Raw genomic sequence first — 14,526 nt, forward strand, 5'->3', positions numbered from 1 at the left:
ATGAGAAGAGTCATAGTTTGGCTAGGTGAAGGGTTCATGTAGCCCCATGTCCCATATTGGTGACCGATGGCTTTTGCCACCTGCAGTGTTCTGCAGCTCATGGCCCTCCTCAGCGAGCTGGTACTTTCATATTTAATACTTGATCATTTTGTTCCATGAATTTTCCTAATGATTTTTTTTTAATCCATGTAGCCTTTTAGCTTCCACTCTGTCCTGTGGTAAGGAGCTGCACAGCATAGCCACATTTTGGGTGAGTACCTCCTTTTGTTTGTGTTGAACCTGTTAGCGTGTTGTTCCTTCACTGAGATACTATTAGTGCTATGCTATATCACTTGCGCCACTATGAGCTAAGAAAAGAAAAAAAACCCTCCATGCTTTTTATTGTTTTGGAACAAAACATGTCAGTTTTGTAAGTAAAAATAAAGTGTTCCATAACGAATATGATGTCAAGTGTAAATCGCAAATCAGAGCTGACAACTGGATGTCTGAAAATCTGATGTTGCAATTTTTCCCTTTTCTTTAAGACCTTTGAACAAATCATTGGGGGCTGGCAACACCTGAAAGTGCTTAGGTGAAAGTGGCATGAAGAAGTGTGATCAAAGCCATTTTCATAGCAGACATAAAAATCATAGCATATCTGATTTAAAACAGGGTAAGCAAAACCTAACCTGCCTGCTGGAGAAGATTCCACTGAAACTAGTTTTAGCTATCATGAGGCTCAAGTAGCATGCTTGGGACGCTGGAGATTTGGATCTAAAGCGAACCCTAACCAACAGGCATTTAAATACGCTAGAGACTTTGAGTCTTGGAATGTTATGATGTTATGTATATGAAGAAAACTCACTTTAAATTATGCAGTCTGATGTTAGGATGAAGTTAAGTTGCATACAAAATAATAATTTTCATTATCAGTTAAAAAATCACCCCGCATTTTAAAAAGATGTTCATAGGCATCTAGCAATGTAGGTTAAAAGAGAAGAAAAAAACCCAACTTTTTAAGCAAGGTACAAAATAATGTGTTTAGCTTCAGGCATTCTTTAAACAGCCTCTTTTCTAGGAAGGGAACACAGATGTGTGAGATTCCTGATTTAGTTCCAAGCCAATACTCTTAATTAACTTCAAATTGTTTAAATGTATAACATCTCAGTGCAGGGAAGTAGCATCCTGGGGGTGCACTGTGCTGCACTCAGGTGTCAGTTGTTCCCAAGGTCCACCTGCAGCACCCCAAACTACTGCAAGGGGCCAACACATGGCCCTGGTTTGGCAAATTACTTCAGTCTGTGCCTGTTCTTTGGACATGTAAATAAGGCCAGAAGGGTATTTATACTGGGAGGGATGCCTGGGACAGGAAACAGGGATATTGGTTAGAGCTAGAAGAGCACATTTGGCCACTGTTTTCAAGTGATCCTGGGAATGTCTGGGCAAAGGAAAATGATACTTAGGAAAGACATGGGGGCTTTGGAAGATGGAAACTGGTCCTAGACTGTAGGACTCAACGATAGACAGTGGGCAAGGAGCAGGTAGGGGAGACTGGGTTTGGCTAGGCCAAGGGATGGATTCTAGTGGTACACAAAAATGAAATAGAAAAAAGTATTTTCAATAGGTTTAAATTCACTCTACATGGTCTGTTCCTTCAATGGAAAAGATTTAGTGGTTCACAAGTCAAAAGGGAGTTGAAAATGCCTACCTGTGGTCTTGGCTAAGGCTGTTGCCCTCAGCTTCCAGCATGCGGGAACCAACGTCATTTGTTTGTGCCGATCGTACACTGCGCTGATCTCTTGGGTAGCAGCACCAAAAACAGGTCTGGGGGAAATTAATACTTCTGTCTGCAGTGGTGGGTTTGAACAGTGTGCAGCAAACAGCGTCTAGAGCTGCCAGCTGAGCACCCAAGGTAAAGGAAAATATTAAGCTATTGCTTATTGTATGGTTGATGTACTCCTTATGCACCCACTGAGGTTGTGGTCCTCAGGAAACTTGGGTGCGTGAGCACATAAGTGAGAGATCTTTATCCTGTGCACAGGCAGTTGCAAGGAAATGTTCTGATTTATTGAATTTGTGACTTTAATAATGTTCTTTTGCAATCCATACATTTGTATACACATGCATGCATACACATACACATGCTTTTTGTACCTGGTTTTTCTCCTGTATTGCACTGGGAAGATACTGCTGTAACTCCAATAACTTCAGGAGAGTGCTCAGAGGTAAAAGTACTGTAAATGACTGGATAATCAAGTCTACAGTGTCACCCCTGCAGTTGCTGGGCTACATGCAAGGCAGTGTCTTGAGGATGTATCTATACTGAATCCCACACTGTGAGGCGATCCCCAAGCAAGCAGCTAGAGAGCAAGCTCTGGATGGCTGTGTCAGTGTGGTATGATGCTATTAATTAGTCCTGAGTTAATTAGCCCTTGCGAGAGGCAGTGCTAACCTGGTCATATTGCTTTGGGGACCCTACGTAGTGTCTCTGCACGGTATTGTGCTGTGTCCTTGAGGACCTACCACCCCCTTCCGAGCCAAAGCAAGATTTGCTGCGCTGTGCTCCCCTGTGTCACATGGGTAGGCCATTGAATTTTTGGTGGGAAGGATGGTCTGTGTTGTTCAGTAGTGACCTCTGTCATTTATTGAGGAGCAGTGAGGAAGACCACAGGGGTGAAAGGAAAAGGTCATGGCAGAGGTCTGTTGTGTGGGCCTGAGTCGCAGGGTGAAGGTGAACAGGAAAGAAACAGGTCGTTTATGTTCTGTCATGGGATTAAATGAAACAGGCTCAAACCAAAGAAAATGAAGTATTTCTTCATGTAATGTGTACTTCAGAAACCAAACTCCCTGTGCTAGCATTTTGTGCATGTTGGACATTTATACAGGCTCAAAAAGCTAATTAGACAAATAAAGACAAAAGCCACCCAAAGCTGTCAAATGGCAAGACTCACTTCTGGCTAAGGAAGTCCTTGGGCAGCAGTCACTTGGGGCCAGGAAACTATATCAAAGAAAAGTCGCTACACCATTGCCCTAGTCCTACAGTTTTTCCCAGTCATCTGCTGCTGCCCAGTGCTGCTGTCAGGCCTGGCTCAGAGGGATCTTTGGTCTGTCCCAGTAGCACCCTTCCCAGGTGTCACTGTGTCACATTTGTGGGAAATCTCATGGGTGTTCTCCAAGCTCAAAGGAGCCTCTTGTGGTTAACTTAAAGTGCCTCCATTAGAATTGTTCAGCTAGTAGGCATGTCCTTGAAAGAGGCAGAGTCACCAAGACTAGGAACACAGAAAAAATAATAATGCAAAATCATGTGATTTTTTCATGCAGGGCTTGACCTATATTGCAGAAGAAATGCATGCCACCAACTCATGGCTTACACCGAGAACAATGATAACATAGCTTACAAAGGGCGTAGAAAGAACACATTTCTTGGATAAAGGTTTAGGCCAACTCAGACCAAATCAGGTAACAGTAGAAATACAGTCCCAATACCAAGACATTGGGTATCTCACACTGAGAAAAATTCAAGTATGTGTTACCACAGATATACTAGAACAAATATTTTTGATCTTTAACAAAAGCTTTTGCTTAGTAACATCAAGTACTACAGAAGCATTGAGTAGCATCTAACAAGTGAAGTAAGCAAAGAGTCGTGGTGCTGTATGCTGAGCAGACTGATTGATATTTGTCAGGCTTCCAAAGCTCTGCTCCATCCCTACATTCAAGGCAAGCAAACAAGAAAAGGAAATTCAGGAAAGGATGATAATTAGCGGTTGCTCCCTCAGAAAAAGCTTGAAGGTTTTCAAATTGGCTCCTGCCTTTCTCAGCCTGACAGGAGTCAGCCCAGAGAAACTGTGTGTATTAAATAAATATGGGTAATATAACAACACCATTCATATGTTCAGGCACTCCTTTGAACAACCAAGTGAGCCAGGAATCCAATGAACAAACAGTTGAATGTAACCTCTGGATAACCCTTTAATCTTCTCCTCCATTCCCCTTGAAAATCTGAGGGGGGAAACACTAGAAGACGACAGACTGAAAAAGCCTGACCAAGGGAACTACTGGCGGACAGCTAGGCATGGGTGTTTCTCTTGTTTGCAAATTTTAGCAATTAAGGAAGTGTTGAAAGATTCTGAAAACATGTTATCATTGAGAGAAGACAGACTCTTAGGATTTAAAAGTCAGATGTAAATAGGGTAAAAGACTGATTTGCTTTAGTTGATGATAAATCAAAAGTTAATTCAGACTTCCCCGCTCAAACAACACTAAAAACATAAGCTGTCAAATCTGAAAATGGGTAAGTCATTCTTCTGATGCCACAGCCTGTGAATACCAAAGCAACACATACCATAATAACAAGGCACTGTTGAGACGAGCTCTAAAACCCCATCTGATCCTCCATATGTTGTAAGAGAAGTAAGAGTTTCTGAAGGAGACAGATTCCACAGTGAGTACAAAATGCCTGAAAGACTCTGGAGATGGCTTTCTGGGCAGATATTACTATGAGAAGGAAAGCAAAAGTCAAAAAAGTCAGATATTGATTAGGAAAAGCTGTGAATAAGGTTGAAAGATTTACAAATAACCCATCAAGAAGCTGTCACCTAATCAAAACCATGATCTTTCATTTTATGCCAGAAAATTAATTATATTGAATTAAGCCAAAAGAACAAAGGTGTTTAGAAATAAAATATGTCAAAGGATGAATGAATCAACATGAATCTTAAATTCATCAGAAATTATGACCTCGCTGCCAAATCAAATGTGGGTTCACAAATGTAATTAAGAAAATCAAAATAGTCCTGCGTCAATCATTAAACAATTAGATCATGGTGAATAATGAGAAGAGAGAAAGTATGGCAGTCAAGAAAAAAGGAAATATCTAACTGCTGTTTTCTGCAAAAAAAGTATGAATGACTCTGAAAGGTGGGTGTTTCCCTGAATAAAAGTATCTTAGTATGTGTTTTGGCTTCCAGATGCTGTTGATCTCTGTCTTATTGGCTGCAAAGACAGTTTTGTTTCCACTTACCCTCTGCCTGTTATTTGAGCAGAAGGACATAATTCACCTTGTGGAGGTGTTGCTATACCATGTGGCTACATGACTTGATCTTGCCGAAGTGGCTGGGCCAACAAAACGGCATAATTTTGGTACTGAGCTTTTAGCCACTTTTCTAAACAAGCAAATAATTGGTCCCATAAACAAGGATGAAGGTTGCGTGAGATCAAGCATCTAGAAGGGACACAAAAATTAAACAAACAACCCAACAAGAAAGAGATCATTACATTAGAGACATCTAGTATTCCAGAGCTCGTTTGTCGGATGCAGCCAACACAGTAGCCTGTATGGCCATAAGATTTTTTAATTGTGGGCATCTTTGAACTGCTTTACATTTTAAATCTTAAGGCAAGCACTCTGCATTGCTCCCTGTGGTCCATGCAAAAGTAGTGGTTCGGTACAACGCTCAGCGGGAACCCATGCTGCTGGCAAAGTCAACAGCACCATTTCTATAGCAGATTTTTCTCCAACAGCTCAGTGGTTCTGGTCTGTTCTGCTTTGGACATCCAGTAAGATCACTGCCCAAGCAAGAATGACATCTACAGCAGAAACAGCCATGAATGCACTTTGCTTTGCACCATCCCACAGAAGTTTGCTGTTGAAAACATATGCTTAAAAAATAATGAATGAAAGAAGCATGACAAACCAGCCTGAACCATCTTGCACCTACTTAAAACCTAGTTGTGTGCTCAAAAGAAAAATAATGGCATAGGTGAAATGCATTTTCCTGCAGAAAAGTAGAATTCTGTCTTCTCTTTGTCCAACATGTGGAATGTTCCCTTTGATGTCTAGGACCAGATGCTCCAGAAAAGACATTCTAGTCTTGGAGATTGTATTCCAAAACATAACTAAGGATTGGGATATTACTCGTACAGATGATTGCTTACTACAAAAGCCAGCTGGTTTATAGTTAAAAATAAATAAAGATTGAAATATCTCAATGTATTTCATTTTACCCTTTACTAAACTGCATTTGTGTGCTTAATGTTAACCTTCCCATTCAAATGTCATTAGCTGCTAATTAAGATGTTGATATGCTGATTGTAGATCTTGCAGTAGAGATGATTTGCAGGCACTTACTAGGTGTTTATCAAACTCCAGCACACGTACTGGTTTAGCATAAGTGTGGCACATTTAATTTACTGAACACTGTCCCAGTTCTCCACTCTTTTTTTCTGATACATAATGAGTAAAACATGGCAAGTTGTCAGGAATCATCTCAGAAAAGACGAAAAGTAAAGTAAGTTACCTAGGCACTCTTGTGCAAACGGTTTTTACCTTTGATTTCTATAAACCTTATTTAAAAATCTCTAAAAAGATCCCAGCGTATTAATAACAAAATGAATAAGTCCTCTGAATTTTTCTACAACTTACATTGTTCCATAGTCAGGAACAGAAGGCGCTTTAGTATTAAAGGTTTGTTTCAAGCAACTTTCTTGCTACTAACAAGAAGAGTTTAAATCAAAGAAAGGCAGTGATGATTCTGCTAGTGCAAAAGCAATTCTGCAACACAGGGTACATTTTCACAGGACTTTTTAATATAATTTATGAATATTTGCTCGCAACATAATTGTCTTTTCTGCTGACATTTTCAAAGCAACACTGTGATTTGTTGGGTCTCCTGAGAGTCCGAGTACAAAACTGATAATTATATTAAATATACATAGACAATAAAGAGTGTGTTTACATAACTATGCCCATAAATATCTGATTGAACAGTCATTGTTCTCAAAACCCTTTTAAGCAGCTCTCAGAGGGATCCAATTCTAATGACATGATGGTTTAAAAGATGTTGCTCAGTCTTGTTCCATATTTAATTAACTTTCCTTTTTTAAACTTGTGATGGTGGAGACAATAACAAATAGCTCTGAAAAGAGAGCGAGCTTTGAAACATGAGCGAGACCTTGTCAGGCTTTTGTGTGCCACACACAGAAGAATCTGCACACCAGAGCTGGTGGCCAGGGACTGCCCAGCTCCTGGGGGAGTGCATTGCTATGGCATTCACAGTTCACTACTACTACTAACAACAGCAACAACAATAATAATAATTAAAGAAATCTTCGGCATACAAATAAGGGGAGCAACATGGGGAGGGAAAATGGATGTATTAAATAGAATTGGTAAAATAGGCCTAAACTTGTTTATTTTTGTGCTGCTATGGAGCAGTGAAGCAAATACTTTAAAGAGAATGGCACATTGCCCACTAAGATGTAAAGGGCGTGTGAACATTAATTGAACATCAGTATATGACTGAACACATCAGACAAGAATCAAGGTAACATTTCTGAATTCATGGATGGTCTTATTCTATGCAGTCCTTCACACTGCCTCATCCTAGACAGGGCTGCAACAGCAGCACAATATTCTGTTTTCACACTGAGCTATTTTTAATTGTCACCAATTAGAATTCATTTACTTTTATGTCCTGGTTGTCACAATATTAACATTTCTAAGTCTTTCCCTTTGCAGGCTGTGAGAATCTGTTGTGACATCTCAATAAAGCAGGATTCAATCAAGGTGTGAATGAATTGTTAATCTTGTTATAAATAGAAGGTGCCATATGTTAGTAAGGAAGGGATGTCTCTGTTTTTCTGTTGTTGAGGACAGTGGTAACGAAACAAAAAGTGAGTGGTCATGCCAGAATTACTAATAAAAGCTCAGTCACTGAGACATGGAGAGGACTTCAGCTTTCCACGTGCTATCAAGAAGGAAGTGATAACTATTAATACATCCTAGGCAGAGCCTTTGAATTATTCTTTTTGGGGTTTGTAGAGCGACTCCTAAATCAGGGAAAGAAGTGAGAGCACTGGACTTGGAGTGAACCAAAGAAATTCCAATAACCTCCCTGTAAAATGAACCACCGAACCGGATTGGAACATCTAACTTAGGCAACTGGCTATGAAAATGTGTATGATGGTAAAAACTCCTATTTTGGGTAGCTGAATGTCATAAAGGCCTAATACACATTTATTCCCTGATCATCTTTTGTTCAGATAAAGAATCAGTGCATTTCCTCATAAATCCAGTGCTCAGATATTATCTGGGTAGATCACTTCACTTCTGCAGTACAAATTTCGTGTTTATACCTGCTTTAGGTCTCTGACATTTCCTAAACACAGGTCTGGCAAACAAGCAGAAGGACTAATCATTTTATTGAATTATCACTTACAGTAAAACTCATGTCCACTTGAAATCTTGGGAATAAAGCCAATCTCAGGGGCAAAAGGATACCTTGTCCATCAATCTATCCATACAACCTTTTGAATAGATTTATCCTTTCACATCAGGTTAAGGGTATGAGGAGGGGCTTCTCTTAGCTTTTGCTGACCGAGGACAGAGAAAGGCATGCCATAGCTGAAATGCACACACGCACACAGAGAGCCGTGTCTCTTCTTCCAAGAGGCAAGTTGATCTGCCTCTCCTGTTGATTTTTCTAAATGCTGTGGTTAATTCCCCAAGGAATACTCAGTTCTCATTGGGAAGTTCAGATGTCTTCCATAATCTATTTAAACAGCTATTTAGGTATCGCTGAGAAACCTGTTACTTTTAGCAAAGGTAAGAGGATTCCAGCACTTGATACTAGCAGCCAGCTCTCAGAAACCACCTGGGGCTGCCTGTGGCCATAAGACCCCTCTATTCCCCCACACCGACCTGAAGGGATAATTGATGCATAAAGTCTTCATCACATTCGCTGTTGCTCTGTTTACTATTCCTTTATTTACATATCTAGAAATTCAACATCTTTGCATGTTTTGCAAGCTGTCATGACATGAGACACTAGTAATATGCTATGTTTTGCTTGCTAACATATTTTTGACATATTTTAGCTTTTGATTATAAGATTGCATCTTTCCCAGCTACCATCTGTCTCAACTCAGTGGCACTCTGGCATTTACAAAAACAGTAGGGTGTAATATTTCTTATATACTTGAACTCTACTAGAAACATGTTATTTTCAGTCTTAACCAATATGTCACACTTTCACACATGAAGGCTGAAATGTCTTATATCCTTTAAGGTATCTGTCAAAAATAAAGAACATATCATCACATTCAATTTGGCTGAGATGAGTAATATATTAATGAGAATAAGAATGGGAACAGTTTCCAACTTATAAATAGAACTGGCATTTTACAAGCCTTGTGTACTCGTGCCTGTATTTATCCTTTTGTCAGCACAAATGAGATCTTCATACAAAACCCAGGAATTTCTCTTTTGCATTTGGCAGAATATGCACAATATTCTCAAAGCTGAAGCTTTAAACATGACACATTTTTTCTTGGAATATCTGGTAACCAGACACTTTCTGACTTTACTTCTTTCCTCTCCATCCTCCATCTGTGGACAGTCAAAATGTGACATTCAGTAAACTGGAAATCACACTTTACATCTACCCTGACAGCACTAGGCAAGCAGCTCCAGCCATTTGGACTGTTGTGATGTGCGGATCTTTAATGGCAGTATTTCAGAGACACTGGTTTCCATGGGATAAAACCAGCAATTCCAGCAACAGGATAAGATACTAAAGTAGCTGGAGAATGGTTTTTTGGTCCTCTTTCATAGGTGAGCTGGAGTAGTGGGGGATACTGGTAGGGAAGGAGAATTTTTATCCCTTTCTTTCTTCTTCTTGAAATTGCAGGCAGTCAGGAGCCAATTCAGACCTCAGCAAAACCTGTGAGGTCTTGTGACAGCTCCCCCAGGGCCCCAGTGCTAGTGAGCATCATCCTGTGGTGTGCACCACCTCCAATTCTGCTACCCATGTCAGAAGAAAGGGTGAGGCGATGTGAGGTTAACAGTGCTACGGGCAGAGCTGCAGTGGCTCCCGGTTGTCAGTACTAGACCCAACTCACTAAATAATACTGCATTGAAATACACTGCTAATTATACACAGAAGATATGCGGTGACTCCTCTGGCAACCAACATGTCAAGTGTACAGGTATGAAAATGTTGAGACTGCCAAATAAAACAAACAAAACCAGAAAACAGTGAATATTACCCTCAAGCACACATTGCTTTGCAGTGGGCCAGCAGATCTGTTTCTACAATAACATTTATTTAAATGCCTAGCTTTGAGAAAAGTGACCTACTCCTACTAAGCAGTGTATAGGTCCTGATGCAATGGGATTCCAGATCTTGGTGGTCCTTTAAGTACTACATGAGCAGTAATAATAATGCTGTTTTCCAGGGAAAAAGACATGACACAAGCACGCTCACACATAATGGTAAACTGAATTTATTTCCTTTTGGAAAACAATTCCAGTAATCTCCAGGTTCAGACCGCAGAGTAAACATTAATAACAGTAACATACATGTTAGTTCAACTGATTCAAGAATTTGGCCGTGTGAAATCATTAAGGAAAGTCTTGAACACTCAAAGCTTCAAATGGTATCCAGAAAAAAAAATTTCTTTGACAATCTACATAACAACTATTGCATATATGGTAATGCTATCTGTCATATCGCAAGGCTTACAAATATATATACGGGCCTTATTCAACTGTGGGTTTCTGCTCTGTGAGAAAGAGTCTCTTCATATTTTTTGCAAGAATCTTCAGCAATAAAAAATAGTCTTAGATTCATCCGTTTGTATACCAAAAGAGAGATTTCTAGACTGAAGTTTAAATGAAAGGAAGGCCAAACAGCTGTAATGGAACATAGCTATTACCTTCTCCCTCCTCCTTGAAAAAGACGCTTTTTCTTAAGCTATTTTTTTCCCCTCACACAGTATTATTATTATTTGTATCTTTCCTGAATAGGGCCCAAGTCCACTTGTCTTTATAAGACCATTTTAGTATCAGACAACATAATACATGTGCAACACTTTATATACAGGAAGTCTATCCGGTGCTCAAAAGTTCAAACACATGAACATCCAACAGTTTCGATAATACAAGTTTTATGGTACAATACAATGTTTCTGAATAATATACATTAACAATGAAAGTTTCGTGCAAAGAGTAAAACGTGTTCCCTTTTTGTGCCACAAAGAATTCTCTGGAAGAGACGGGCCTTGCACTAACTGCTGTGCTGGGTCATCGTATGATTCTGTAACAAAAATAAAAGAAACAGCTTAGTCACAGGACAGGCATTTCTATGTGACAGAAGGATGCAAAACCAATTCTCCCAACATAACTAACAAAATGATGGACTGGAAAGAGAGTATGTTCAACTCCTCCTTGTTTTAAAGCAGCCAGAAGCAGCATCATTATCAAAGAGAGGAGTTTTCCCCAGCTGTTTCACACCAGTATTCTTTCCATGTGCCACAAGAAGGGCAATGCACTCTTCTCTATGTAGGTGTGGGCTGACCTGCCCCAGTGAAACTGTATACCAGCTCAGCGGTTCTGGTGTCCGCTTACATACGGCTCATGGTTTATGCATTATGCAAATGAGAAGTGCATTTATTTGTCATAAAAGACCTATGGTAATTGGACTGTGCTTCCTAGACTGTGGCACCACTTCAAATGGTTTATTGCATTAAAACCTATTTCCCCCAAACAGTATGGCACAATATATTCTGGTAAGAGTCATTCTGTGCCTAGCAGAGAGCTCAAAGAGTGATGAGAAAACAAGAGGGGCTGCCACAGCCCTTCCTTCGGTCACCAAAAACCACAGGTATTTTTCCTCAAGTGAACACAGTGCCTTATGTGAGGTGACACAGCGTGGACTTTGGAGTCTGAAATTCTCCCTTCCCATATGAGTAATCACCAAATACAGCAGCAAACACAGGTTTCACCCTCTTTCCTACTGCTGCTCTAATCGAGTTGACCACTTTCAGGGATGAGAGATGCTATTTCAATGCCTGCACTGGCTCAGATCCTTCACAAGCATCAAGCTAAGAGCAAGGATCCAATCCAACGTGTTAAATCTTTTACAATGTATACTGGATCCACAAATAACTGGAAAAAGTCGTGAATGTTACTTCTCAGACAACAGGGCAGCCACTGATTAGCGATGAATTTTCTTCTTAGTAATCTGGGCAAGATTTGGACCAGTGACCCAGAGGGCAGGGCTGTCACGTCCCGTAATTTGCCCCCAGCACGTCCAGTCCCTTCATTATGCTTTATTAAGTTAATCTGTCTTAAAACTCCTTTGGACTAACGCACTGCAGGATGAACCTGTTCCCAAAAGACAGTCATAATTTTCAATGAAGTGAACATCTACTGAACCATACCCTCCAGAGCCACCCATGAAAAGGCACATGAAAACAGCCTTGGTGAAACAAACGTGAAATACGGCGTGACTGCAGACCAGCCCGATAGTTCTCCCTCCCTTCCTCCTTCTTTCTCCCAAAGCTGTGCACGCACACAAACAATAGTTCATGGGACATTTGGCAAGGAACGGATCTTACAGTAAGACTGAGGAATTTTTAATGTAGTGCCATTCTCAAGATTAAAGGAAAATGACCCAGTGACACTCAAAGATGCAATTTCCAGATGTGAATACAAAATGATTTAATGTTGATGGGAGGAATTCCAGACTGTCCAAGGCCAGAGAGTGTTAAAAAAATACACTCTCCACTTGATTTCATCTAGCTTCTTATCCTTCCCATAAAATCATTTAAAAATGCTGTAAAGCAGTAACAATAGCTGCAGACGATAATGTTGGCTGGTCACAGGTAATGGGCTCTGACTTTAAACCACAAAAGCAAGGAAATTAAGAGTTAAGCCTGACACTCAGCCCTTTTGTCATCCTGTTGTGTCCATTTATTGCAGCACTTACAGCATAACACCACAGGCTTATTGGAGATGCTGCAGTACCTAGAAACAACAGGACAAGTTAAATACGGGTCGGCAGCCTGAATTCTGATTTTTTCTCTGCTTCTGAATAGATGAAGTCATATACCAGTTGTTACATTGCGGAGAGATATTTGGGGGGGGGGGTCTTTTGTTTCTAATCTACTGAGAGCCAGCATGTCAGTCATGTCCGTTTTTTATTTCTTTTCACTAAGTGAAAAACGCATAATCAGTCTGAGGCTGGATGAACAGTTGCATATGAAGCAGTCAAAAGGTGTTTTAGAAGGGTAGCTGTAACTCTGGCTGCAATGACATTTTTGATTAAAAAATAAAAAGGCCCAAATATGAAGGAGACAAAATAGAACACAGCATAAGGACTGACTTGCCCCTGCTCTCAGTGTCCCTGACTCCTGTGCCCTGGTGCAAAATGATATTCTCTAGAGATAATGAAGAGAGAACAGAAAAAAAAAGTGTTGCAGAAAAAAATGAGACAGGGCAGGATACGAACATGAGGAAATGCTTTGAGCAGTTTAGGCCTTAAAAAGGCAACTATACTTACTGCAAACAGTCAAAACAAAATATGGTTTCCAAAGTAATTAAGGCTCTCCAAATGTGAGGGACTAGGGAGAAATAGCTATTTGGATAAGTGGCAAAAAAATACAAAGTGGAAGCACTTCAGAAGCATAACATTGACAAGACAAGCAGGCGAAGGATGGGAGGAGAGAGATAAGAAAAGGAGGAAAATTCTGTAATCCCACAGAGAGCCATATTCTACTCCACCAAAAGCCATCTATTGGAGACCCCATGTCTAAGTGACTGAAAATTGCAAACATTAATCCCAGTTATGAACTGTTGTTGTTTTTATGAGGGGTGTTGTGTTTAAAAATTTAGGGCAAAAATTCTCCTCCATTATCCACACAGCAGATCTCGACTCTGATAGTCTCTTTGCCTTGTGTGCAGCGAGCTCCCCGCCTCCCCGGCAGTGGGAGCTCAGGCAGGCGGGGAAAGCAGAATTTGGAGCTCCCGCCGGCAGGGACACGGCAGGGACACGGGAGTGCAGTACACCCAGGGAGAGCACAATATTACAGTCAAGATCCCCTGTGCGGCTCGGAGAGCGTGCTGCCCTTCACTAAAGACACACTACACGAGCTTGAAACACCTCCTCCGGAAACTTCAAACTACTTTGCCTGAGTTCAGAGCGATTAGTACATCCACTCGCCAAAGAGAAGTCATTTAACTAAGTACAGGAGATATTCTTAGCCTCCCCCAAATTTGATTGCACATCCACACATCTGTTTAATTATGAGGTAGTCTCCCTACGAAGCAAAAATTTCAATTTCCTACTTAGCCATGGAAAGGGAAAAATAATTTTTCTTAATACAGTCTTTCCTGGACTTCGGCAATAGCTATGTTAACATTTCGAAGAGCTGAAATTTCATAAGGAGAAACTAGTTTGCAAACACAAATGCAAGCTTTGCATGCACAAAATGGAGGAACAGTGAAGCAGGAGGTGTGTGTGTCACTGCATTTGTTACCGCATCAGACACAAACCGAGCCAGGAAAACTCCTACATCCCCGATTTCTCTCAGTATTATCTGGAAACCAAGCATATTACCTGGGAATACCTGAATTCAATATATTTCACAAGCAAATTAAACTCTTAAAATGCATTCTCCCTGTTCCTAGAGATAATTATTTTTGTCAGCAGAATCCAGAATCCCAACTGTTACGTGAACTGCTATAAAATTATATGCCACCACTCT

At 40.4% G+C, this 14,526-nt stretch overlaps 1 protein-coding gene across 10 annotated transcripts in view; it reads right to left on the minus strand.

Moving 5' to 3' along the window:
* Positions 1-10,247: 10,247 nt before the first annotated feature.
* The window catches only part of ZNF521 (zinc finger protein 521), a 233,201-nt gene continuing 228,922 nt past the window's right edge, over positions 10,248-14,526 (minus strand). For all 10 annotated transcript variants that reach the window (XM_052787626.1, XM_052787627.1, XM_052787633.1 and 7 more), the window contains one exon: positions 10,248-11,075. In XM_052787626.1, the coding sequence (XP_052643586.1) occupies positions 11,046-11,075 (30 nt within the window). In that variant the 3' untranslated portion in view covers positions 10,248-11,045. The remainder of the gene's footprint in view (positions 11,076-14,526) is intronic.

Source organism: Harpia harpyja, chromosome 5 (genome assembly GCF_026419915.1).
Source record: "Harpia harpyja isolate bHarHar1 chromosome 5, bHarHar1 primary haplotype, whole genome shotgun sequence".
NCBI classification, from domain to species: domain Eukaryota; kingdom Metazoa; phylum Chordata; class Aves; order Accipitriformes; family Accipitridae; genus Harpia; species Harpia harpyja.